Source organism: Rhinolophus sinicus, chromosome 15, assembly GCF_057876585.1.
Source record: "Rhinolophus sinicus isolate RSI-liver-muscle chromosome 15, RSI-T2T, whole genome shotgun sequence".
NCBI lineage: Eukaryota > Metazoa > Chordata > Mammalia > Chiroptera > Rhinolophidae > Rhinolophus > Rhinolophus sinicus.
In genome coordinates this window covers 22,240,004-22,266,662 of record NC_142515.1, presented here as the reverse complement: position 1 = coordinate 22,266,662, position 26,659 = coordinate 22,240,004, and the positions used below count along the sequence as shown (strand labels likewise).

General features: G+C 44.1%; 1 protein-coding gene across 3 annotated transcripts in view; it reads left to right on the top strand.

The window, feature by feature from the left end:
- SUFU (SUFU negative regulator of hedgehog signaling) overlaps positions 1-26,659 on the top strand; it is a 97,494-nt gene that overhangs the window by 41,074 nt on the left and 29,761 nt on the right. For 2 of the 3 annotated variants that reach the window (XM_019725011.3, XM_019725013.3), the window contains exons 4-7: positions 20,323-20,465; positions 21,357-21,442; positions 21,679-21,751; positions 24,664-24,820. In XM_019725011.3, coding sequence (XP_019580570.1) covers positions 20,323-20,465; positions 21,357-21,442; positions 21,679-21,751; positions 24,664-24,820 — 459 coding nt within the window. The remainder of the gene's footprint in view (positions 1-20,322; positions 20,466-21,356; positions 21,443-21,678; positions 21,752-24,663; positions 24,821-26,659) is intronic. The other variant, XM_019725012.3, reaches the window with a different exon arrangement.

The window sequence follows — 26,659 nt, the reverse complement described above, 5'->3', positions numbered from 1 at the left end:
GTGTATGCTTAGAAGAAAATCTTGAATGCATGTCAAACATTAATAGTGGCTATATCTGAAAAATGGGACTGATGGGAAAAACGTTTCATTTTGTACTCTATACTCTTGTCTATTGTTTGAATTTCTTATAATAAGCCTTTATTATGTTGTAATTTAAATAAATATAGAACTGAAAATGAAAAATAGACATTATCTAAATCCTAGACCCTGAGATAGCCACTCTTAACATTTAGTTACAATCCTTCTAGACATGTTTCTATGCATAAAATAATTAGACAATTTTACTAACTTAACATTGTCCATTTTAGCATGCTTTCTTCACACAGCATCCTGTCATGGAAGGCTTTCTAGCTAGAGGTCAATAGCAGTGTTTGTAATGATTGTAAGGTGTTGCATTGTTTGATGGTGAAAGGAAAAGGCAGTTTGCCTATACTACTTTATTCTTCCATGTGAGCAATGTGTGGATTTTCCACGCCAAGCAATTCTCCCATTCTGTGCGGACACCAGCTGGGTATCCTACGATTCAATTCAGTTCTGACACTATCTACCTGGAGATAGCGTCAGATCTCACAAGTAAGGGCTCAGTCCCACAAGACTGCCCCCCCCCCACTTCAGACACAAGTGCCAGGTTGTCACCTGTACTTCTGACCGACCAGCTATAAATTGGGGTTCCCATAACCTCCTCCTTGGGTTTGATAATTAGTTACAACAGCTAACAGAACTCAGCAAAACAGTGTACTTACTGGATTACTGGTTTGTTATAAAGGGAGACAACTCAGGAACAACCAGATGGAAGAGATGCATAGGGCAAGGCCTGTGGGATGGGGTGCGGAGCTTCTATGCCTTCCACAGATGTGCCACCCTCCCAGCACCTCCACGGGAACTCTCTGAACCCCACACTTAGGGATCTTTATGGAGGCTTCATCATGTAGGTGTGATTGATTATTATCTCAATCTCTAGTCCCTCTCCCCTCCCTGGAGGATGAGGGGTGAGGCTGAACATCCCAAGCTTCTAATAATGGCTTGGTCTTCCTGGTGACCAGCTGCCATCCTGAAGCTATCAGGAGCCCACCAGGAATTGCCTCAAAGGACTCTCCTATCAGCCAGGAAATTCTAAGGGATGTAGGCGCTCTATGTCAGGAACTGAGGTTAAAGACCACGAACAAAAGATGCTCCTAGAACTTATATCGCTTAGGAAATTACAGAGGCTTTTGAAGCTCTGGCCAGGAGCTGGAGTTAAAGACCAAAATATATAGTTCTTATTATATCACAGTATCACAAATAGTAAGATAACAGACCCTTCCAGTATAAACAGACCTTTCTTGAACTTTCAGACAGTTTCCAGTTTTCCCCACTTTAAACAACACTCTCAGGAGCTTCCATGTATGTGCATCTTGGGAACTGGGTTCAGTTATCTTAGAATAAATTTCTAAAGTGGGATTGCTGGGTCACAAGGTCTGCATATTTTAGTGTGGTACATATGCCCAGCTGTCCTCCACGAAGGGGATTCTATGAGGCTGGATGAGCCCTGGCCACGACACCTATCTTGTGGCCATTTGGCAGCCCAGGCATCGAGGAAGCACTGTGCAGCCTTTGAAGTTCACAAAATGAGTCACAGGCGTCGTCCAGCTTTTGGTAACTTCAAGACTGGCTTTCTTCCAATGTTACAGGAGTTCTGTGAGGCTGGATACCTATAAGCTAAGCAGACTCCAGGCTCCCAGCAAGCCCACCGAAATGCACTTCCAAGCTCACCCTCACCACGTAGTCCCTACTGCATCCCTCCAAGCAGGAAGATGTGTCCTGGCAAGGAGTCTGGCCTAAGCACCAAAATGTTACCACTCATAATGGACTGCTGCCTCTTCCTATAACCAGATCACCCCAAATTGGTTATCCCCAAACCCCTTCCTGTGTCTGATCAGTAGGGAACTTTGGAAGACACATAGACAGCTGGGGGTCTGGTCTTTACACTTACACTAGAAGTAAATGCCTGCTTCATTTTTCCATTTACTACTCAACAGCCCCTCTTGGATGCCACATTCTATGAGAGACATTGACAACTCAGCATATCCAGAGAAGAGTGGCTTTCAGACGGGCCAAAGCTTTTTAAACTGTAGTCTGGGAGGAATGGCTTTAAAAGTGAAGAAACTAGAAACATTTTAGTCTGAAGAAGAAAAGAGTTTGGGATAAAGTGTGGGGAGTGGTGAACTGACCCACAACAGGTGTTTTAAAAATGTTTGAGGTCTTGCCATATGGAAGAGGGATTTGACTTCTTCTTTGTTACCCAGAGGAGAGAACTAGAAAGCTGTTAGCTATTCATTGGATTGTGGAAGCACTTTTGAACATGGATAGGTCTCAGGAAACAGTGAACTCACCATCTCTGAAGTTGGTCTAGTAAAGTGGGCAGCTGCTGGCCCAAGCCTTTGTAAAGGGGTTGGTGATCTGGGCGCTTAGCCCACTGAACCCAGAGGCCACCTAGTACATGCTTGTTTTTCTTCTAATCCCGCATGCTTACGACTGCTTATGCTGGGCTGCAGTCTGGCTTCCTGCAAACAGCCTGCCTCCTTCCCTTTCTTGGTGCTTTCTGTTCTGGGTCCCTCCAGGTCTGACCCAGCTGGGAGATCTCTGAGAACACCCATAAATACTGTCGCTGTTTCTTGATGTAAACTAAGGCAGGAAGAGGGGGATTAGTTTCCTCAGCCAAAAATTAGAATCCTTGCTCCCTGAGGAAGTTGTCTGCTCTGCCACTGTGGATGGGCCCTGTGTGTCTTACCTCCCGCTCTGTCCTTCTCCCTTTATTTTTTTCCTGTACGCAGTGGCTATGCTTTCCAGTGGTAGAATCTTTCAAATGAGTAGCAGTTCTTAATTTGTATCATACTTTCAGCACACAGGCAATTTTTACATATTTTAATTCTTTTACTTGATGATAAAACTACCCTGCAAGATAGGCAGTATCATTATCGCATCGTTATGTTTTGATACATAGAGAAACCGATGCAGAGAAGTTAAGTGACTTCTTTAAAGTCACGCAGCAAAGGAAAATGCATCGGAGAATAAAGCAAAAAGAAGTGAATGTGAAGTTATGTGAAGACTCTTTACTTGAGGATCTGTTTTAGCCTTGGACTTGATTGTAAACACAGTACATTTGGAATGACTATTTGCCGCCATGACCTGGTAGGAGGAAACGAATCAGTGCTAAATTATGTTTTCACCTTACACTGTGGTGGCCAGTGACAGAGCTAAGAGAAGTCAGTGTTTTATTAATTTACCTTTTTTTGGGTTGCTGGGGATGAAGCCAACCAAAAAAAAGTTCTCTGGGTTAAAAGTTGAGGTTTCAAACAAATGGTCCATACACATATAAAAAGAAAGATGCTCATCTCACAGTAAGAGAAATGCAAGTTAAACTACCCTGCAATAGCACTTCTTACTTGTCAGATTGGCAGAGATCCACGTTTGATATCATACCCTGTTATCAAACTATGAGAAAACATAGTTTGTAGGAAACATAGAATGTACTTTCATGCACTCATGATGGAATGCAGAATGGTACTCTCTTGAAATGAATGTATTTGTATCTAGTAGCAAAATGCATATCTATTTACCCTTTCACACAGCAATCCCATTTCTAGAAATCTCAAAGACATGAGCAAAAATACAGAAAGACATTTGTAAGTGGCTTGATTGAAGCGCTGTGCGTAATAACTACTGTAGGCATCTTCTATAGCAGTGATGTGTTCATGGGAAGAAGTAGAAATGTGTACATGCTTTCTCGAACCTCTGCTTATTTTTGCCACTGACCCATTGACCAAAGTAAGTCCCCTGGTCAAGCCTCAGGTCAGAGAGAAGGGGCTATAAAGTTACAGGTAAAATGCGTGAATTCAGAGAGGGTATCAGTTGGGGCTGTTAAGGTAATCAGTTTACCACAGGGAACTTACAGTCTTTTTTATAATTCATACAGAATGTTTTGTAGATTTATCATCTTGGTCATCCAAATAGAATACACTCATAAGTTAACAAGATGTCTCTTAAAATGTATAAATCCAACCAGTCTACTCCAGATATTTCATATACGTTAGGCAGTTCTATTTGGGAATATCAGGACTCCTCACTCTATTTTTGCAGTAAAAGAGTTGACGGTAAGAATGATAATGCCAATGAGGATAGTCAGTGGATCTGCCTCATCAAGAATGGCTGTGTAGTGTCCTCAGAGTTGTGATTTAAAAATACCAAGCAAACGAATCGAGCAAAAAAATTTGTTTTTCATATAACCTAGAAAGTTGTTGAACATTCAGGGACATAGAATCAAATATATGGCAGTGCTGTGACCAAAATAAAACTATGGCCATTGCAAGCTTAAAAGAGAAGGGAAAAAAAGCAATGTGGAGAAAAGTATATAGCAGGTTATATAAGAAAACATAAAATGACGTTAAGAAAACATAAAATGACATAAAGAAAACAGTTCCTTTACATTTTAAAGAGAAGGATAAATCATAATTTTTTTTTTTTTAATGGTGATCTATTGGAGGAGGAGGGAACAGAATGGCGAGGACAGGAAGCCAGACTTCTTTGAATATACTTTGTTTTCAGATTAATGACTTTGGAACCATATAAGTTTATATAATTATAACACAAAATTAAATCAAAATGAACATCTTTCCTATGTTAGTTTTCTGTGCTATATAACAGATTATCACAAAATTAGTGGCTTAAAACAACCCACGTTGATTATTACCTCACAGTTTCTGTGGGTCAGTAGTCTGGCCACAGTTTACCTGGGTTCTCTGCTCAGGGTCTCACAGGACTAAAATCAGAGTGTCAACTGGGCTACATTCTTATTTGAAGGCTGTACTATGGATCTGCTTCCAAGTTGCCTCAGGTTGTTGGCAGAATTCCTTTCCCTACAGCTGCAGGATTCAAGGCAGTTTGCTGCTTCAAAGCCAGCAATGCAGAAAGAGTCTCCGACGTGTGTGTGTATGTGTGTGTGTGTGTGTGTGTGTGTGTCCATACACACAATCCCCTTTTTAAGGATTTTCACATGATTCAGTCAAGTCCACCAAAGATAATATCCCTTTTCATTAATTCAGAATCATCTGATTTGGCCTTACCCAATAGGATGGCTATTATTAAAACAACAACAACAACAACAACAACAAAAAAACACTGGAAAACAATGTGTTGGCAAGAATGTGGAGAAATTGTAATCCTTGCGCATTGGCGATGGGAATGTAAAATGGTGCAGCCACCATGGAAAATAGTATGGTGGTTCCTCAAAAAATGAAACATAGAGCTACCATATAATCCAGCAATTCCACTTCTGGGTATATACCCAAAAAGAAATGAAAGCAGGGTATAGGAGAGATATTTGTACACCCATGTTCATAGCAGCACTATTCACAATACCAAAGGGTAGAAGCAACCCAAGCAACCATCGAAAGATGAATAGAAAAACGCAGTGTAGTATATATAATGGAATATTATTCAGCCTTAAAAAACAAGGACATTCTGACACGTGCTACAACATGGATGAACTTTGAGGACAGTATGCTAAGTGAGATAAGCCGGTCACAAAAAGGCAAATATTGTATGATTCCACTTATATGTGTTACCTAGAGTAGAGACAGAAAATATAATGGTGTTGCCAGGAACTGTGGGGAGGAAAGAATGGTGAGTTGTTATTTAATGGGAACAGAGTTTCAGTTTTGTAAGACGAGAGTTCTGGAATTTGGTTTTCACAGCAATGCGGATGTTCTCAATACTACTGAACCGCACACTGAGAGATGGCTAAGGTGATGAACTTTGTGTTATGTGTATTTTATTACAACTGAAACTAAAAAATAATTTGAAAGTCAACTGATTTGGGATTTTAATTGTATTTGTAAAATCCCTTCACTTTTGTCATATTCTGTTGCCAAGAAGCAAGTTACAGTTCTTGCCCATACTCTAAAGGACAGAATTACGCGAAGTGTGAACACCAAAGGGTCTAGGGACTGTGAGAGCTGCCTCAAAGTTGGCCTGCCGTATTTCCTGAAACTCAAAAGCACAGTGAAACAAGTGAAATTCACAGCATATCCAATTGATGGCATAACAATACACATAGATTTTAAAACAGTAATTTGACTATGTAGCCCTTATACCACAAAGACAAAAAATTTCAATAATTACATTGTTAATAATAATATTGGTAGTATTGTTCTGAAAGTAGTGTGTGTATATAGTAGAATAAAGCAGATAAATAATTGTTAGAAACCAAGATTTTCAGCATAAGAGAAAAAGAAATACAAATGTAAAATCAAATAAAAATGCTGTATTCTTAAATTTCAACCAGAAATATCGAGATAAAGTTGAGATATGTATTCTCTTTTCTTAAAAAAAAAAGGTGGTGAACACACAATGTGAGATATAGATCATATATTACAGAATTGTACACCTGAAATCTATGTAACTTTACTAACAATTGTCGCCCCAATAAACTTTAAAGGAAGAAAAAATAAAAGAAAAACATGTACATATTATTTCTGTTCATTGTAAAAAATCTTGAAACAATAATCAATCCAGTAGCAGTAGGTCCTTCTAGTCTAGGCTATGCTCACTGATACCATTTTCCACTAAAAGAAACCAGAGCTGATTCTACGTCTGGGGCAGAAAACATACATGATGAGCCTACATCTTTTTGTACCAGAAAACAAGGAAGCTGTCAAAGATTTTTAAGGGTCACGTCAACAGACCCAGCAGCCTCTTGTAGAGACTTCCATCAGCCAAAGATGGGACAATATAAGTATTAATAACAACTGTAATGGATTGAAACTCATCAAACATATTAAAATCCATGTGTTCATAATAATATTTTAAAAGGCAAACAAGGAAAAAACCTCACTGATCATCTTTAGAGGAAAGATACAACAATTTATTATTCTGAAAACTCGCCAATAAAGGAAAAGAACCACACACTTAATTTGCCTTTCCTGTATAAATTACTTCAGGGTAACTTCAGAGAAAATTTCCAGCTAAAAAATTACAAAGGAAGAATTAAATCATTACTGTTTTTGGAACCTCCTAATGAAATATTGGGTCTAGGCAATTGTCATTTCAATGGCTGCTAACATCACAATGTCTAGTTCTAGCCTTTGGTATTCACCGGAAACACCCAGGGACAGAGGAACGTGCTAAATGACACCATGGGGGATGCAATCAGCAAAATTCAGACTGGGAAATTCTAGACAAACAACTTTGTTCCTTCAACAAATAAACTGCAAGGGGGAAAAAAGGAAGAGAGAAAAACCTTTAGATTAAAAAGACTTAAAATTAAACCAGCCAAATGCACTTTGTAATCCTTGTTTAGATAGTAATTTAAAGAAACCAACCATAAAAGATATTTCTGAAAAGTCAACTTAGTAACTTTGATATTTGATAATGTTAAGAAACTAATGTCAGTTTTTAAAAGGTGTGAGGCTTAGAATCGTGGTTATATTTTAAAGAAGAGTCCTTATCATTTAGAATTCTATACTCAATGGATGAAATATGATGTCTGAGATTTGCTTCAAAATAATCCAGTGGGGCTAGGGTGGGAAGTTAGGGTATTGGTGGTTATAGATCATTCAGGATTGTCCATGAATTGATCATTATTGAAGGCAAGTGGTGGGTATATGGGAGTTCATCATATTATTTTCTCTACATTGATGTAATTCACCTTAATAACAAGTTATTTGTTTTGTTTGTTTCTGAAACCTAAGCTTCAAAACAGGAATGAAAAACAATTTTTTAATGTGCTTTGGAGAAGTTTGAACTCTAATGCTGTGTGGTTGACTGGCCAAGCCCTAGTGGATTAAGTGAGAAAGAATTCCTTGGAAACCAGGTTCCCCAGTGCCCAGGTCACCTCCATACCATATTCTTTCCTTTCTCTTCACTCTTGCAGTATGGTTGGTGGCTGGGAAGAAGGGTTGAGGTTGGTTGGTTTGGTCTGATTGATTCTTCCAGTTTTCTCTGCTGCCTGACTGGATCTAGTGACTCACTCAGCAGCGGCTTCTTCTTGAGAGTGTTGGGGTGAAACCCTGAGCTCCGTACCAGGCCTGCCACCAAATGGTCCCAGGTCCACTCCTGGTTACATTTGAACTTACAGTCTGGATGAAGATAGACATGTTATCTGTAATGAGGACAGCACTTGAGAGAAGAATTTCTTTTTTGATCTACTTAACAACTTACCTGGCTCCAGAAGGTTTCTCTCTTCATGTTAATTGGAAACCAAATGCTGTATGTACGTAGAGCCACTGCAGAACCAGGTTCTTCTCCTGAAAAAGTGTCAGAGCTGCGGTCTAGCCTCATTGTCCGCTCTCCTGAAGGAGAAACAAAAACGCTTACTTTGTCTGCACCTCCGTAGCCAAGAACACACAACTCTTATCCTAGAGTATGTGTCCCTCCAGAGTTCCAGACTTCTGTGGGGCAAGATGCCCTTCCTCTTTGGAAGTTAGGTAAAATGAGGGCTATGCTGAGGTTCTTTGACTTAGAAATGTTCATAGGTACACGTGCAGCTTTGCTCCCCTGACAAATGGGAGTAGCAGGCATGTGTCGTATCTTTACCTGGGCCTGACCAGTTGTTGATCTATAGATGTGTTTACCATTGGACCTTAGATTTTAGATGTTTTAAGGGCAGTGTTAACCCTGAGCTGCAAAGCAGTAAAAATACTGAAAGTGCTAATAAAAAAACATGTGCAGAAATAGGATTAAGAATAAAAATTTCAAGGGAGAGAAAGGGGATTATTTTTATGTAACTGACCATAACCACCAAGAGAAGAAAATAAAAGTAAAGAAACAGGAAAAGTTTGAAGCCTGTGGCAAGAGGACCCAGCCTCACTAGTCCGGATGATGTAGGAGACGGTGGGGCATTTGTTCAAGAACTTAAAAGCTACGCTGGTGGAAGTGCCACTGGTGACATTTTAGGTGTGTGCCAACGATGGTGCCTGGATACCTGGCCCATGCAGATGTGTCCCACCGCGCTCAGTGGCCAGTGTGATGCCGACCTGAGCTGCTAAAGGAGTTCCCGCTGTACATCAGAGGTACGGGGGTGGGGGGGCGTCTTCTTTCTGTTCCTTTTTAAGTATACAAGTAATACATCAATACATCTTCTGAGGTAAAAATTCAGAGTCTGCAGATGAAGTTCCCATGAGCACACAAGCCAGTATCAGGCCCCTCCCTGAAGGGAACCACCTCATCCTTTGAGGTGGGTCCTTGCAACCGTCCAGGCTTTTGTTCTACATATTCATCTTCTAGGTACTTACAGAAATGGTTTGGGTGTTTCTTTGTCCCTCCTTTGATGTAAGTGAAACTGTACTGCCCTTCACAATTGGATTTTTCAATTAGCAGGATGTCTTAAGCGATCTTCCCATGTCACTATATAAAGATTTATCTGATTCTTTTTGCTGCTGCCTATGATTTTGTAGTGCCGATAGCCCATAATTTAACCATCCTCCTCGTGATGCACATTTCGGTTGTTTCCATCTCCCCACTATTGCCAAGCAGGCACAGATGCTGTGCGCGTTCTTATCCGTTCCTCCCTGCGGACATGTTTTCCTCTAGAGTGGACACTAAGAAGTAGACGATTAGGTCAAAGGGAACATACCTTTTATATTAATAGATTCTGCCATGTGGCCCGCCAGAGTGACTGTGCTAGTTTACATGTGTCTTGCAGCTACATGGATTTTCATTGTAGATTTAACTAGTTTCTTCAGGAAAAAGATGAAAGGAGTAGAAGCATATGCTTGATTTTAAAGCTTCAAAGGATCTCCTGACATTTGGGGCAGGGGGTGATGGGGCGGTGGGGGTGGTAAAATGTATGAAGGCACTGCAAGTTTGACCTTAGTCACTTTGGCTTTAAGAACAAAGGGGCTTGCAACCTGACCTGCGTGTAGGTGGTGTCCCTCTGTGCCGGTGAATGAGAGCGCGAGCACCAGGGCAGGTTTTGCCCAGTGACAAGCCTCTGGGCAGAAGACTCTTCCATCCCATACTGACAGGTGTCTACACAGATGAAACTGCTTTAAAAGGAAAGTGAAAACATCTGCTAGCTTAGGACGCAAGGCTCTCTTAAAATGGTGAGCCAGGACCGGTTCCTAACAGAAGGGCAGGCCACATAGTGGATGAATGAATAGGATTTGACTGGTGACAGCTACATGCTGTGGTGGGTAAACCCCTGCTGAGTTCTGTTGGCAGTTGAGGGACCCACCCTCCCCTGGGGGAGGATGAGGTTGTCCTGCCATGGCCCTGTGTGTGTGGACACAAGGTAAGTGTCTGGGATCCGCAGTCTGCTTCTGGGGGCACCACGCGACTGCCAGAGAGGGCGCCAGTCCTGGAAGGTCTGCAGCCAGCCCAAGACTGGCTTTTGGGTGAGGTCCCCAGCCCGACCTCCCTTGCTATATCCAGATTCCAGTTTGCTGAGCTTCTCGGCTTATAAAAGGGATTTTCTTGATGCTTCATTATTTGCCTTTGTGATTGTGGCTGTGAGGGAGAGGAAGGAAGCTGGAGAGCCAGAAGTTTTGAGAACATACATAGGGAAACAATTTTGAGTCTCCTCTGACTAGCTTTCTAATCCTTGGCGATTTCTTTGATTCCAGGCAAAACCTAGAAGAAACATCCTTTACGTTTCCTTTGAGTTTTGTAGGAACAAATGTGTCTCCTCTCGCTCTTCTTTATTTCATGAAGTGGTACAGCACATCCATATCCCGCAGTTGTCTTGCAACCACATTTAACCAAATTAATATCAGACAGAACTAGTTGAGGGAAGCTCTCCAACCAAACATTCAAATTAACTTTTCAAGTCATGAAACTGCGTTCAGAACGTTAAAAAAGTGTGGGGGGTGGGGGAAGAAAGGGGGTTAATTCTTGCTTCTACCACTTGACCAGGTTGGAAAAACTTTCCAACTGGCCACCATCCATCCAGCTATGAAGAACTCTGCCTGCTAGCCACAAAAGCTCATTAACACGTGTACAGAGAATCTGTTTCTCTCCCTCCCCCTCTTCCCATGGTTTGTTTGTGTTTTAAATTTTTTCTTTCTTAAAGAAAGGCTTCTGTCTTGGCCTTTCTTAGAAGGAGTTTGATTTGAAACCCTGCAGTGGGGCTGTTGCGCAGTCATGCTCCTGGGATCTCTTTCTCTGCAAGCGTCTTGTCTGCCGTGCACGTGTGTAGAGAAGAGCAGGGGAGCCAAATGCTGTTGTTTTGTACCAGCCAAAGCCTCTAAACTCCAGAGTATCCCACTCTCATCCTCTCCTTGCAGAACTCGGATGTTAGAGGGGAACTGCCCAGGACGTAATTATGTCTTGCTCCTAGTAATGTGCATACATCGTTGCTCTGAACGCCGTGGGAGTTCTTAGGGCGGGCCTTGGCCTCACCACCACCACAAGCTCTGAGCTGAGCTCTTAGCTTTGGCTTGAGGATGGAGAGCCAGGGCGGGTCCCACAGTGCCCTCTGTGCAATGCCTGAGGTCATCCCCTCCCCAGAATGAGTGTAACATCTCCTGGTTGCATTAAGGGCTCCAGAAATATAATCTGCGGCAGTGACATCAGGCTGTCCTGTATCCTATGACCGCCTAAGATTTTGTAGGCTCTTCATTTCTGGAAATATACCAAGAAACAAATAGGTTAGGCACATACATCCTCACTCCCTTCCCCCAGACTTGGCTTAGAGCAAGGAGAAAGCCCCTGGGCTTTAGAAATTAGGATAAAATTATGTGAGGGATCCAGTGGGCAGATTAAGTGGTCCCAGTTAGGAGCATCTGGGCTGGGCAGGGGCCAACAGGACCGACTTTGAACTTGACCTTCTCCACTGCCTTAGCCAGGGATGGTTCCTTTAGCAAAACCTCCTGGTTCTGTCCTCTCACAGAGGCTGGAGGGTGAGACAGGCGGCTCATGAGGCTGGCTGGGCCTGTACAGGTTTATGTTTCTGCCCCTATAAGGACATTTCAGTTTGTAGGCCTTCGGTTGACTTGAAGGTTCTCTGTTCCAGTCTCAGAGGAAGCCTTCTCTGGGCCCAGCTCCTTCAAGCAGCCCGCGGTGGCTGCAGTAGCAGCTTGGGCCTTCTCGGTAAGGTGGGGTTCGGCAGTTGCCAAATTCTCCCCATGTCTGTTGGTTTCGTCTTGGAACTTTCCGGAGACAGGACAGGCTACCTGACCCTTCCCTGTCAGCAGTGTGTGTTGCTGGGGGAATATTGGGCACATCTGGCATTTTAGGGAAGAACTTCTAAGCCCTCCTAGGAGCACCTCAGACCTTGGTTGTCAGGGTGATTTGTGAGTACCGGGAAGGCAAGAAGGATGGAGACCCGTTCTTGAGAGACTGTAATGGCCATCCCTTTATTCAGAAGTTTGACCTCACAGTGACAGACTCCAGTCTGCCAGCCTGCTTTGGGCCACCTCCATTTTCCCGGTCTCTAAAACACCTCTTGCAGACCAGCCTCTCATTTGATACCTGGCACAGTTCAGCTGGGTTTCCTGCCCTTGCCCGCTACCCCCGGAAAGCATGTAACCATCTTAGAACACTCAAAAGGGCTTTTGACTTCCAGGCTCCAGGCTCCAGCCATGAGAAGCCAACTCATCTGAGCTCCAAAAGACACCGTTAACCCATTCTCCTCAGACCAAGCCTATTGATTCTGATCATTGGGATGGATGTGGACTACTGTGTGAAACATCTCTGGGACTGTACTTTCACACAGGATGGAAACAGTTGTTTCCCAGAGGTGGGATGAATTAAGAACTCTTGACGAATATATTTGTTCCTCAGTGTTTCTAAGGCAGCACTAATTATTTTTCAAGCAATAGCTGTTTTCTTCTGCAACCCATTTCCCTAGATTTTGCTAACATTATATTTGGCACAGTCCAACTTCAAACCACCGTGACTTAAGCTGGATGTTTGGGGGTGGGGGCGGGGTAGGGTCAATTTGAGGGGCCAGGTAAAATTTGCACACCCATTCAGCCCCCCACTCCCCAACTCTTAAGAGTTCTTGCCAGGGAGATGTTTGTTAATGGGGAAAGAAACATAGAGTAATGAAACCTTTCTCTCAACTAAGTAAGGACAGAACTGTACCTAGCAGTTTCTGGACTCTTTGCCACCCTGGAGTGGTATTTCCCCTCTGGTGAATTTGCCAAACAGGCAGCAGCTTGAAGGAGGTTTCTCATAGTACTACTTGGAGGCAGAGCTCAGAGGAAAAGAAAAGGGGATGGAACATGAGCACCCAGCCTTCACCTGAAATGGCCTGCCTTCAGACCGCAGGTGGCCCCTCTGCTGCATCGTTTTGGTAGGGGTCCCAGGGATTTACATCCTAATTTCTTGGTAAGGATACTTCAGGGAGCCAGAGAGAGGAAGGGGGTGGAAGAAGCTCCTCTAACCTCTGGACAGAGCAGCTGGGCCTCCAACCGAGGGAATATTAGCATTTGAAATCTCTGACGGGGCTGAGAGCTTCCTGGGGTGGGCACTGGGGCCTGAGTGCAGAGACCCACGGTGGCTCCCCACAGAATGGGGCCAAGCATCCGGGGTATAAAGACCAGACCTGACTCAAGAATGAGCTCTTTGTGGCTTTGTCCCAGGCTTGAAAACTGTGACCAAGGCTCTTTCATTGTTAAGAAAGACTGTTTCTTGGCCACAGCAGAGCTAATAAGTCTAGTTCTCCCACCGCACAAGGCTGGGTAAGAAAGATCTGGCCCCAGGCTGGATGATGATTCGCCTTGTGCTCTCTAAACCTTTATGTGGGTCGTTAGGCTTTGTCCCCTCCCCTTTAAATCACTAATACATTTTGCCAAATTTTGATCGCACACACACAGGGTAGTTTATTGGGCCTAGAGCCACTGGGTCTGTCTCCCTTTCCTGCCTTAGGATCTCCCTTCCCAGCTGCCTAAATTGCATTCCTTGCCAAATTAAATCTGTATGAAGTCCCTTTTGGTCAGTCTGCACTTAAACAGTTTAGGTTTGCATAACATTTATTTTAAAATAAATGTCGATTCTGGTTAATAAAAGGTCCTGGCTCCAAACCTTTTCAGTCTTTTCCCTGTTTCCAGCCGAAATCCCCACCAGGTTTGGGGTGCATTCTGCAGAGCAGACATGAGCTAGACCTGAGGCCCTGGAAGGAACTGGCACAGCTCTTTCTTAAACCAGGAGTGATGGTGCCACCTACTGGCACTTGCTGTTAACTACAGACTCTGGCGGGTCCTGTTTCCTGGTAAAGGGACTGACTAGGACGTGGGTGGGAGTTGCTGTCCTGTCTTCTAGCACAGGAATAATAACACGCAGCCATGGAGAGCACACTGAGTAGGCGCACTGTTTCCTGCTTACAGAGGAGGAAACAGGCTTAGAAATTGTGGGTGTGCAAGTTGCGCAGGTTTACAACTAGTAAGGGGCAGAGGAAATAGGAACAAGGCCTTCCCGACTGCAGCGTTAACCACAGTGCCAGGGTTTGCCCAAGCCAGCAGGAGGTTGGGTGCTAACTGGACACGGTATTCAGTAACATGAATAGTGAGGACTCTTCTTTCCTCATCAGTGCTCTGACTCCATCTTGCGGATTTCGTTAGTTTGATAGGACTCTTGAAACCTCTAACAGCTCTTTAACCCTTGTTCATTTCAGTTTTGTTAAACAATGTTAGGTAAGGCACAGTATCTGTTAGAAATTAAAAACATTTTGTTTTCATTCAATTATTCTGAAGTTACCACATTATTATCTACTTTATGTTAAGCACCACTGATTTTTCCCTTTATTTTCCTCATTTAGTAGAGTGATACGAAGTTTCCTTTTTAAAGTAAGTTTATAGAGGTTATAAAAAAAAAAGTAAGTCAATTTTACGGAGAAAAATACAGGTAGGTCATGGTACAGATATGTTAAAAACCCTAATGAGTGTTATGGACGACTCAAAGTTACGGAAATGGTACTCTGTGCCCGTCATCACGGACTTGCCCCATGACCTTGGGCAGTCTCAAGGATCTTTTCCTTATTTGTAGACAATGAAAGTGTTGGTTAGGTGTTCGTTCAGGTCATGGAGACCTATAAAATGCAGTGATGTCTGGGCATTATGAGACAGGTTTCTGCTAGGCTAGACTGCTTACCATGAGGAGGTAGTAACGAGGAATCCAGGGCCTTGTTCTTGCTTCACCAACGTTGCCTCTCCCCCAGATTCTTCCTTCCTTCCTTCCTAACATCTTTATTGGAACGATCACCACAGTGAACCCTAGAACATTTTCATCACTCCAAAAAGCAACCTCATACCAGTCACTCCCCATTCCCCCTAGCCATCTCAGCCCTAGGCAACTACTAATCTCTCTACATAGATTTGCATATTCTAGGCATTCCGTTTGAATGGAATCACATATGGTCTTTTGTGAGTGGCTTCTTTCAGTTAGCATAATGTTTTTAAGATTCATGTTGTAGCATGCAGGTATCATTTATTTTTATTGTCAAATAATGTTCCATTGTGTGGATACACCACATTTTATATATCCATTCCTTAGTTGACGGATGTTTGGGTTGTTTCCACCTTTGGGCTGTCGTGAATAATGTTGCTATTAAAATTCATGTACAAGTCTGTGTGGACATGTTTTCATTTCTCTTCGTAATATACCTAGGAGTGGAATTGCTGGGTCATATGGTAACTCCACGTTTAACATTTTGTGGAATCACCAAACTTTTCCAAAGCAGTTCTATTTTACATTCCCACCAGCAATGTATGAGGGTTCCCATTTCGTCACATCCTTGTCAACACTTGTTATTGTCTTTTTTTATTTTAGCCATCCTAGCAGGTGTGAAGTGGTGGTATCTCATTGTCGTTTTGATTGGCATTTCCCTGATGGCTAATCAGGTTGAGCATCTTTTAATATATTTATTGGCTATTTATATATCTTCTTCAGAGAAATAGCTATTCAGAGCCTTTGCCCATTTAAAAACTGTATTACTTGCTTTATATTATTGAGCTCTAAGTCTCTCTGGATACCATATACTTTATATACTCTGGATACTATATACCTTGTATATTCTGGATACTTATCAGATAGATACATGATTTGCAGATATTTTTCCCATTCTGAGGGTTGCTTTTTCATTTTCTTTCTTATTTTTTTAAAATTATGGTTAAACATACATAACATAAAATTTACTATTTTAATCATTTTAAGTGTACAGTTCTGTGGCATTAAGTACATTCACATTGTTGTACAACCATGACCACCATCCATATCCAGACCATTTTTCATTTTTCCCAACTGAAACTCTATACCCAGTAAATACTAACTCCCATTCCTCTCCTCCATCAGTCCCTGACAACCACCATTCTACTTCCTGTCTCTGTGAATTTACTACTCTAGGTACCACATATAAGAGGGATCACACAATACTTGGGGTTTTTTTGTGACTAGCTTAATTTAAGGTTCATTGATTTTTGTGGCATGTGTTAGAATATCCCTTGTAATACAGAATTGTACACCTGAAATCTGTGTAATTTTACTAACAATTGTCACCCCAATAAATTTAAAAAATAAATTAAAAAAAAAAAAAAGAATATCCGTCCCTTTTAAGGCTGAAAAATAAAACACAACATTTTGTTTATCCATTCATCCATTGATGGACACTTGGGTTACTTCCATTTTTGGCTACTGTGAGTAATGCTGCTGTGAACAAATGCGTGTACAAATATGTGTTTGAGTCTCTTTTTTCAATTCTTTTGGGTATATACCCAGAAGTAGAATCATTAGATCATATGGTAATTCTATATTTAACTTACTGAGAAATTGCCATACTGTTTCCCACAGTGGCTACACCATTTTACATTCCCACCAACAGTACACAGGGTTCCAATTATTCCACATTCTCACCAATGCTGTTTTCTGGGTTGTTTTTGTTTGCTTTTTTGTTTTGTTTATTCTATAATAACCATCCTAATGACTGTAAAGTGGTATCTCATTGTGGCTTTGATTTCCATTTCTTTTCATTTTCTTGATGGTACTGTCTGTAACACAAAAGGTTTTAATTTTAACAAAGTCCAATTTATGTGTATCCTTTGTTGCTTGTGCTTTTGATGTCTATTTAGAAACTAGTGCCTAATCTAAGGTCAGAAGATTTACTCCTATGTTTCTTCTAAGAGTTTTATGGCTTTAGCTATTACAGTTAGACCTGTGATTCATTTTGAATTAATTTTTGTTTGTGGTGCAAGGAAGGGTTCTCACTTGATTCTTTTGTGTGTAGATACCCAGTTTTTCTAGCACCACTTACTGAAAAGACTTTCTAGATTGAATTGTCTTGGCACTCTCATCGAAAATTAATTGGCCATACATGTGAGGGTTTATTTCTGGGCTCTAAATTCTGTTACATTGATCAAATGTGTGTCCTTATGCCAATAGCACACTGTCTTGATGACTGTAGCTTTGTATCAAGTTTTGAAATTGGGAGGATTAAGTCTTTCACTTTTCTTCATCTTTTTCAAGATTGTTTTGGCTATTCTATGTCCCTTACATTTTCACATGAGTTTTAGGATCACTTTGTGAATTTCTGCAAAAAAGCACCTGGCATTTTGATAGGGATTGCATTGAATCTGTAGATCAATTTGGAAACTGTTGCCATCTTAACAATATTATGTTCTGATCCATGAACATTGGATATCTTTCCATTTATGTAGGTCTTCTCTAATTTCTTTCAGCAATGTTTTATAATTTTCAGAGTACAAGGTTTACATTTCTTCTGTTAAATTTATTCCTAAGCGTCATATTCTTTTTTATTCTATTGCAAATGGAAGGTTTCTTAATTTTATTTTTAGATTGTTCATTGCTAGTGTATAGAAACACAAGTGATTTTTGTACATTGCTCTTGTACCCTGCAACCTTGCTGAACTTGTTTATCCTGATAGAGTTTTTTAGTGGATTCCTTAGCATTTTCTAGACACAAGATAATGTCATCTGCAGATACAGATAGGTTTATTTCCTTTCCAGTCTACCCATATTTTTATTTCTTTTCCTTGCTTAATTGCCCTGGTTAGAACCTCTAACACAGTATTGAATCGAAGTGGTGAGAGTGGGAATCTCTGTCTTGTTCTTGATTTTAGAGATCCTGATCTGAGAGAAAAATAATTCAGCCTTTCACTATCAAATACGATGTTAGCTGTAGGTTTTTTGTAGATGCCCTTTAACAGATTGAGGAAGTTCCTATCCCTAGTTTGATTGTTTTTGTCATGAAAAAACATTGTATTTTGCTAAATGCTTGTGTCTATTGAGATGATCATGTGTTGTTGTTTTTACCTTTATTTTATTGATATACCGTGTTTCCCTGAAAATAAAACCTAGCTGGACCATCAGCTCTAATGCGTTTTTTGGAGCAAAAATTAATATAAGACCCGGTCTTATTTTACTATAATATAATACTGGGTCTTATATAAGAGTCTCATTAATTTTTGCTCCAAAAGACGCATTAGAGCTGATTGTCCTGCTAGGTCTTATTTTTGGGGAAACATGGTAGTAGATTATATTGATTTTCTTATGTTACACCAACCTTGCATTTCTGGGTGAAATCCCACTTGGTCATAGTGTATAACCTTTTTTATATGTCGCTGTGTTCAGTTTGCCTGTATTTTGTTGAGGATTTTTGTGTCTGTGTGCATCAGGTGTATTGGTCTATAGTTTTCTTGTGGTGCCTTTGTCAGGTCTTGGTATCAGGGTAATATTGGCTTCATAGAATTAATTGGGAAGTGTTACTTCTTTTATTTGTTTATTTAAAAGTTTGTGAAGAATTGATATTAATTCTTCTCTAAATGTTTGGTAGAATTTGCCAGTGAAACCATCTGGGCTTGGACTTTTTGTTGTGGAGGAAGGTTTTAATCACTACTTCAGTCTTTTTATTTGTTGCATTGTTTCTAACTTGTAGGCAATGCAAGCTGCTTGTAGACATACACTTCTATAAAAGGAGAGGGGATCTGCAAAGAGTGGGTCCAGCAGGAGTTTGGAAATTTGAGGGTTTCTAGTTAGCTCTGCCTGGAGCCATGCCCTTGCTCCACTTTACTATTCCGCGTCTCTTAGAGGAAGAAATTTTTCCTCTCCCTCCTGAATGAATGCTTTTGAGGTTAGAACCAATAACCCAAGCCTGTCTCTTGGACAAAAAAAGTGGTTGTGTAACTTCACCTGACACAGGAGGGAGTTAGTATTCAGACCAAAACACGTCAGAGCAGAAGCTTTCTCAGACCTCCGTGGGAGCCTTCAGGCTGGTGTGTGTGTGTGTGTGTGTGTGTGTGTGTGTGTGTGTGTGTGTTCTGCCTTGCCTCAAATATTGATAAAAAGTGAAGGGACCTCAGCTGTTGAGATTCCCAGATCATATGTGATAGACCACAGTGAACTACCACACAGCCATTTAAAGAATGAGGTAGCTTTCTGTGTGCTGAAAGCTAGTGAGATGATTCCAAGATACATAATTAAGTGAATTATGCAAAATGGTGTGCTGCCATATGTATTAGAAGAAAAAACTAGAGAACCTATAGATGCATACAGGCTGGTAAGTGCAGCGTACCTTTCAAAGGACACCCTGAGCGCTCAGGGTGGTGGAAGACTTCATCCCATGTGGGTGGTTCTTTCCTTGTGGTTCTGCTTCTTAAACACTTTTTTTAAAAGTAATAGGCCTGTGTGAAGTTCAGTGGTGAGGTTATGAGGTGGCTGTGTTTGCACATGTTTGTCTTAGGCAGCCTGGGCACAATGTGTGTCCTCATGGAAACAGCCACCCCTCCAGGCTCTATGTCTCTGCCAAGGTGTGTGAGGCACAATTCAGACCTCCATTTACTTCACACCTCCTGTGTTCCTCCCTGAGGAACTGTTCCCTCAGTCTATCTAGCTGGAGGAACCTGCTGACAGATCTCCAAGGCCCTCCAAGGTTAGGTGTTCCCTTTTGAGCAGTTTCAGCAACATCACAAATCCTGGTCTGTTTTTCCAAGGTGAAAGGCTTTCACTGCCCTCCAGTCTCCCTGTGGACTTCTGTTCAGGTGGCCCCACAGTAAATCACTTTATTCTTTCTTGGTAGACCCAGTCATGGCTGCCCTACCCCCACCCCCCAAATAAGTGAAGGTGCAGGGGAATTGGAGCCGATGCCAGAAGGCTTTGGACTTGCTGGGCCAAGTGAGCATGCGTACAAGCAGCCTGTCCTTTTCTACGAAGGCTGGCAGAACTGACCAGCAGGAATATGTCTGGTTTGCTCCATCCGTGTGAATGCTTCACCTCCTTCACAGGGGCTACCTTGGAAGGCTGGGGAGACTCCCAGCCTGGGCTTATCAGATCCCAGGTTGGGTTCCAGGCCTGGATGCAGGGCCTCACACACTGAGGATCCGCCTGTCTCTCCCACAGAGAACACGTTCTGCAGCGGGGACCATGTGTCTTGGCACAGCCCTTTGGATAACAGTGAGTCAAGAATTCAGCACATGCTGCTGACAGAGGACCCGCAGATGCAACCCGTGCAGACACCCTTTGGGGTAGTTACCTTCCTCCAGGTGAGGCACAGGTTGGACATGGGCTTGAGCCTTCCCTGTGGGAAAAGTTCTGGGAGGGCTGGAGGGCTTGGGTAGTGGGAGTGAAGGGAACGGGAGGTTCCCTTGGTCTTCTCCTATTTTCTGTACCCTCTGATGGTTTGTCAGGTCGATTCAGGTGGTCTGATGTAACCTGCTGAGATAGGAGAAGGAGGAAGGGGCAGGAGCCATTTGGGTAGGAGAGAATGGTTATAGCTGAGGAGGGTATTTCCGTGAAATAGTTAAGACCCAGGCAGCCCCAGGTGCAGGAGCTCCCAGCAGGAAGGCAGCTTTGGGCTGGACTTGCCGCCACCCAGAAGGGATGTGCATCCACCCCAGCTGCAGGGGCCTTCCTTGGCATAACGATGTAAAGGTTCAGTTGTTTCCCTTGAGATTTACTCAAAGGCTCAGCCCCTGATAAGGAAGGGAGCTTCTTTGCCAGCTGCTGGGGCCTCTGGTCGTCGTTCCGAGCTTGAAGGGTCTCAGAATCACCTCTGTTCACGGTCCCCGTGATCCTAGACTGGGCAAGAATGTCCCCCTGGACCTTCCCTGTTTCTAGGGCCATGGACTAAGGACCCATCCTGAATTGGCAGGGCCTGATTTTCCCCTCCATGGTCTAGGGCTAGACTTGGTGTCAACAGATACCTGACCTATCACAGCAGAGTGAAAATCAGGCCTCAGTGCCCCCATATGTGGACCCATCCATACCTTGGCCAGGCAACTGTTCCCTCCTAAAGGAACCACCCCATTTTGGATGCACCGGCCCCTGAGCACACACCCTGCCTGTGGTCTTATCACTTGAGGTGACACTTACAGAGCCTCAGTGAGTGGAGGAATGGCTGTTAACGTGAATGGCGTCTTGTCCCTGGGTCTCAGATTGTTGGTGTCTGCACTGAGGAGCTCCATGCAGCCCAGCAGTGGAACGGGCAGGGCATCCTGGAGCTGCTGCGGACGGTGCCCATGTGAGTACACTCGCTCCCTACGAGGTAGGCGCCTGGCTTCCCAGGCCTCGGAGCTGGGAGTCCCTCCTTGCCCCACACGTGGGCTTTCCTTTACCATGCTGTTCAGGCACTGGTTTTCACATCGGGGCTTCCTGATGACTCACTCCCTCATGGCCCCCTTCGCCTCACCACTCCCCTGTGTTCTACGCTCAGCCCAGCCCCTCAGTTACCATCTGGTTCCCTTTCTTTGTCCACAGCGCTGGCGGCCCCTGGCTGATAACAGACATGCGGAGGGGAGAGACCATATTTGAAATCGATCCACACCTGCAAGTATGTCTTGAGTGAGGAAAACCTTTCTAGCACACTGTGCCTAGGCTTCTTCCAAATAGCACTGGCTTTCATCCTGGGAAAACGGAGGAGCTTTATCTGTGAGTGAATAGAAATTTGGCATGATTTGGAACTTGTACCCTGAATTTCTGCAGAGCGCATAAGGGAGCAGAGATTTCAGGCTAGGAAACCTGCTCTCAGACACATGTATTTTTACATTTAAAAGGATAATTTTATTGTACGAAAATCATACACAAATCATATACCAATAAACCTGACTTAAAAAAATAAGATCACCAGCAACTAAGGAAAATCAATATAGTGGATGTTGTTTGCCTAGTATTCACCTTCCCACCTCCCCCTTCTTAAAAGAACACAGACTTTCTTTCAAGGAGCCATCCCACCGTGGCCACCATCACCTCGTAACAGACAGAATAGCTGATACTGACCCCACAGCCCAAATGCAAGGGGTGCCGTGATTGGTCAAATGATCCCATCCTCTTTTAATTACATTTTCATCTTGGGCAGTCAGGCAACTTTCCCTGGGTAGGTTGGCATTCCTTGATGCATAAAGGAAGTCTTCATACATACAGGCCTGCAGTTATCCACTCAACGTAGCCCACCTGTATATAGTTTCAGTGTCGCCTTTGGTTTTTAAGAGAAGCACTCTTTTTGCATGCAGATGAATTTTGAAAGCTACACAGAGTATAACTTCCTTTCTTATGGGCTCCTTATGAAGCAGGAGCAGCCGACAGCTAATAATGTGCCTGGTCTGTGTCTGCCTCCTTCTTCCCCCTGCCAGTTGCAGGTCATTGCCATCTCTGAACCTTTTATGCCTCTTTAAAATCTGGTAGGCCACAGGCAGCTGCCAGGAATTCCATGTCCTCTAGGAGGGACAAGAGGTGGCAGGGGAGAGGTAGCAAGTGCACACAAAGCCAACAGTCCCTGGGTTCTCTATTACAGACCTATGAGTTCTTGGGCAGAAATCCTACTGATTCACAGATGATGCTCCTCTATTTTCCTAGCACCATTAACACTGAAGTTTTCAAATTGCTGCCAAGATCCTCTGTTATCTCTACTTTAAACTTGGTTTCCTTGTAGCTTCTGCTTATGCAAGAACCAGGAACCATGAAGGCTGTTTCCCTAAGCCCTTGTTCTATAGCCACACTGGGATCCAGCTTGGGACACTGGGCTGTTGTTTGGCTCCTGTCATAAGTGCCAAGAGCTAAGAAAGAACCTGGTCCTTTGAACTAGCAGAGTAAGCAATCTGTCCTTTCTCTGCGTGCCAGGACTAGTTCTCTTCCTAGTCTTTAGGCTCCCCTGAGACCAGCCCGCAGGACCAAGAGCACCTAGTGGTCTTTAAAAGCAAGCAGGCGGACCTTGGTGAGAAAGTCCAGCCTTCTTTCCTGGTGGCTCTGTGCGCCAAGTGGGGGCTCCTCTGTGCTCACTTGTGCCAGTCTGGGGCCTGCTTGCAGGTCGTTCATTTTAGAGCTGGCTCCTGGTCCTTTGCTCCAAGCTCTACCACTAGCTAACTGTGTGCCTAAACAAGCCCTTTAACTTCTCTGGGTCTTAACTTTTGTTTGTTTGTTTGTTTGTTTGTTTGTTTACTTATAAAGTAAGTGGTCTCCGCTAGTTGAGCCAAGAGGTGTCCTCAGCTCTTTGCTTCAGTGAGGGGACCTCAGGATGGCCAGTGGAGAGGGAAAAGCTCAGACTCTACCTTGAGCAAACTCCTGCCTGGAGCGCAGAGCTGCTCCCTGTCATCAGCCTCTCCCTGTCACTCCTCAGAGTCCCAGTTTTGCCCAGGCTAATGGCAGCACTGGAAAGGAGGAGCGTGTGATTGATGAGACGGAGGCATCCAGGGCAGGGCCTGGTCTCAGGAAATAAGGACCTTATGTAAGCTTACCTTGTGCTTCCCCAGATAGGCTCCCTGGCCGACCAGCAGGCCCGTTTGGTGCCTGTAGAGGCATGGAGAGAAGGGCAGGCAGACAGGCAGGTGCGGACTCTTCCTGAGGTGCTCACTTAGCAGCTTTATTTGACCCACATGTGAGTGCATGTGAGCAAGGTTGCTAGAGCCTTCCAGATGACCTTGAATCCAAAGCCCAACATTACAGAAACCACAGGGATATTTGGGTATAACTCTTTCTTGAGACCATTTGGTGAGGCCGTTTGGAGAGTGTTTGGACTCAACAGTGCCAAGGCCTGCACGAAAGCAGGGCCTCTGGTGGGGTCTGCAGATGCTCAGTGCCCTCCAGGCCCCCATTTCATTCCAAGAAATGGAGAAGCAACTCCATCCAGAGCCCTTTGCCAAACAAGTTAGCAAAGCAGGAAGTCCTGCCCTTGGGCTCTCTGGTGGTGTTCACTGTGTGACTACACCCCCTGCTGTTAGAAGAAGAAACTGCAGACGCGGAGCCAAGGGAGAGGTTGGTCTGAGTCCTGGCCTCTCCCACCTGTGGCAGGCTTCCATCCTGTCCTCTGTAGCAGCGATGGGGGTGGGGGTAGTGGGGAGGGCTTCTTCCTGGATGAGGAGAGGAGAGGAAGGATTGTGTCTTTCCTCAGGGAAGTAGCTCCTGACTCTGCCCCATCAGCTACACAGGCAGGATGGGGTGGGTGGAGTCAAGGCTCCACAACAGGTGTAAAGGTCATTTTACTGGAAGGTTGATGATAGAGGAGAAGCTTCTCTTGGGATTTTCATTCTTCCTGGCTTGCCCTAATCCCTGGTTACCCTGGAGGAGTCCAGTGGCAGGCAGAGACGGTCATGCGTCAGTAACCAGGGCAGAACAAGATCAGAGACCCTGCTCGTCTAGCACTTGTCCCGTGCTCAGCACCTACAAGGGCTTAGTAAATACTGCAAAGGTGGTGGTGACCTAAGGCCGCCGGTTCACTGAAGAAACTCTGGCTCTTTGGTTGTTTCTAAGCAGGAGAGAGTTGACAAAGGCATCGAGACGGACGGCTCCAATCTAAGCGGCGTCAGCGCCAAGTGTGCCTGGGATGACCTGAGCCGGCCCCCTGAGGACGACGAGGACAGCCGGAGCATCTGCATTGGCACACAGCCCCGGAGGCTCTCTGGCAAAGGTAGGAACGTCCCTCGGCCTTCCCCCCCTTCTCTCTCCCCAGGCCTGGTTTTCAGTCTCTATAAGATGAGTCTCTAATATAAACAGCCCATTCAATAGCTTCTTTCCTGACAGTATTTAAACAGCATGTGAAGTCTTCCAGCAGGGTGGAATTAAGGGAGCTTTATTGGCCCATTTCTCCTGTGTTTCCTGTGTGTATTTCAAATGCACCACCAGCAGCGACCATTATGTTTTAGATTTACCCCTTGCATTCTGAGGTCATGGAGGTGAGTGGAAGCCAGAGAACAGTTACAGGAAAAGGCCACAGTCCACCCAAGTGAATAAGCGTCGGCCACCCACGGGATTGACACAAGGTCCAGCTCTGGCCCGGAAGCCATGCCAGACCCGAGGGTCATTCTGGCCTCAGGCCCTCCCAGGCCTTAGAGGGGAGGGGCCCGAGTGTGAGGCCAGCTTGCCAACTTCCCCACCTCACTGTCCTGAGGATATAGTCGAAGGGGCTGTGGGCAGAGGACCCTGTCCCCACTGCATTCTGGGAGGGGCCTTGGAGAAGGAGGATCTGGCTCTCCTGTTGGAAGCTCACCATGTTGGTCTTGGCTATAGAAACAGTTGTGGTTTTTAGCAAAGGGCGTCCATAACTAACTTCAAAAGAAAGGCAGCCATTTACATATATATATGTTTACAGCTTCTTTTTCTACTTCCTTTCTCTATTCTTCCATCTTATTTTTTGAAGAATAAGATACCTTCAGTTCTAAATAAAATCCCTGCATATGTGGTAGCACGCATACAAGGTTTTCTATTTCCGTAAGGGACAGCTTAAAACCTTAGCACAAATGTCTGACCCCTTTCTTTTCTTCCTGCTTGTTCTAATGGTGTGCCAAACCCATGAGAGGTTCCGAGGTAACGTATACAGTTATTGGAATCATTCTGTTGCTTTTGACAAAAAAGGTGATTTAAGGAGGGATTCATAGTCTTGTCTAAAATGTCACCATTATTAGATTTTTTTTTTAAATTATAAAAGTAATCCATGCTACTATCAGTCAAACAGAAAAGTTAATAATCACCTCCATCATCCACTCTAAGCCTACCCTTTGAGCAACCAATGTTCATGTATTTGCTTTTTTGTATGAGTTTGTAGTTTGCAGAGGTAAGTCTTAGACTCAAATCTCAATATAGGGGACCAGACTTATAGGTTTCACCCAAAGACCAGCAAAGCACCTTGCAAAGAACTAATCCCACCAGGAGATTCCTCTCTCATCTCCTGGCCCCTGGCAGCCCCGTGGAGAGGCATGGTACCCTGGGCCAATGTGGGGAGATAACCTCAGTGTCCCACTGACCCGGCCCACGGGGAGGGAGTGGCACGGCCAGACACCCGCTGACCACCCACAGCCCAGAAACTTGTGTAAGAGACACCTGCCCATTCATGGCAGGGCACTTGCCACCCTTCCTGGCATTTCAGTGGGCAGAATCCCTCGGGGGTCTCGAGCAACGGCAAAGGCCTGGGCAGTCACTTGCTGGAACTCTGTTACGGTTAAAGCTGGGGGCTGTAAGGCAGGGAAGGAAAGAACAGTGGAGCAGAGCCCTGTCTTGGAGGGTGTCCTTCCGAAGTCAGAGGCCACCCCTTATCTTCTACAGGAATGGCACTCTTCAGACCCAAAGTTTCTTGAGGCCGTGGTGCCTTATTTGCCCTGTGTCCCCACACTGCACTCACTCAGATCTCACAGCTGATGCCTGGAACAGGCTCAGGAGGCCTTCATGGGGTTGTTTCTCCAGCACATGTCCAGAGCCAGGTCCCGGGGACAGGGTTGGGGGATGCTGGGAGCCCAAAGGGCCACCAGGCAAC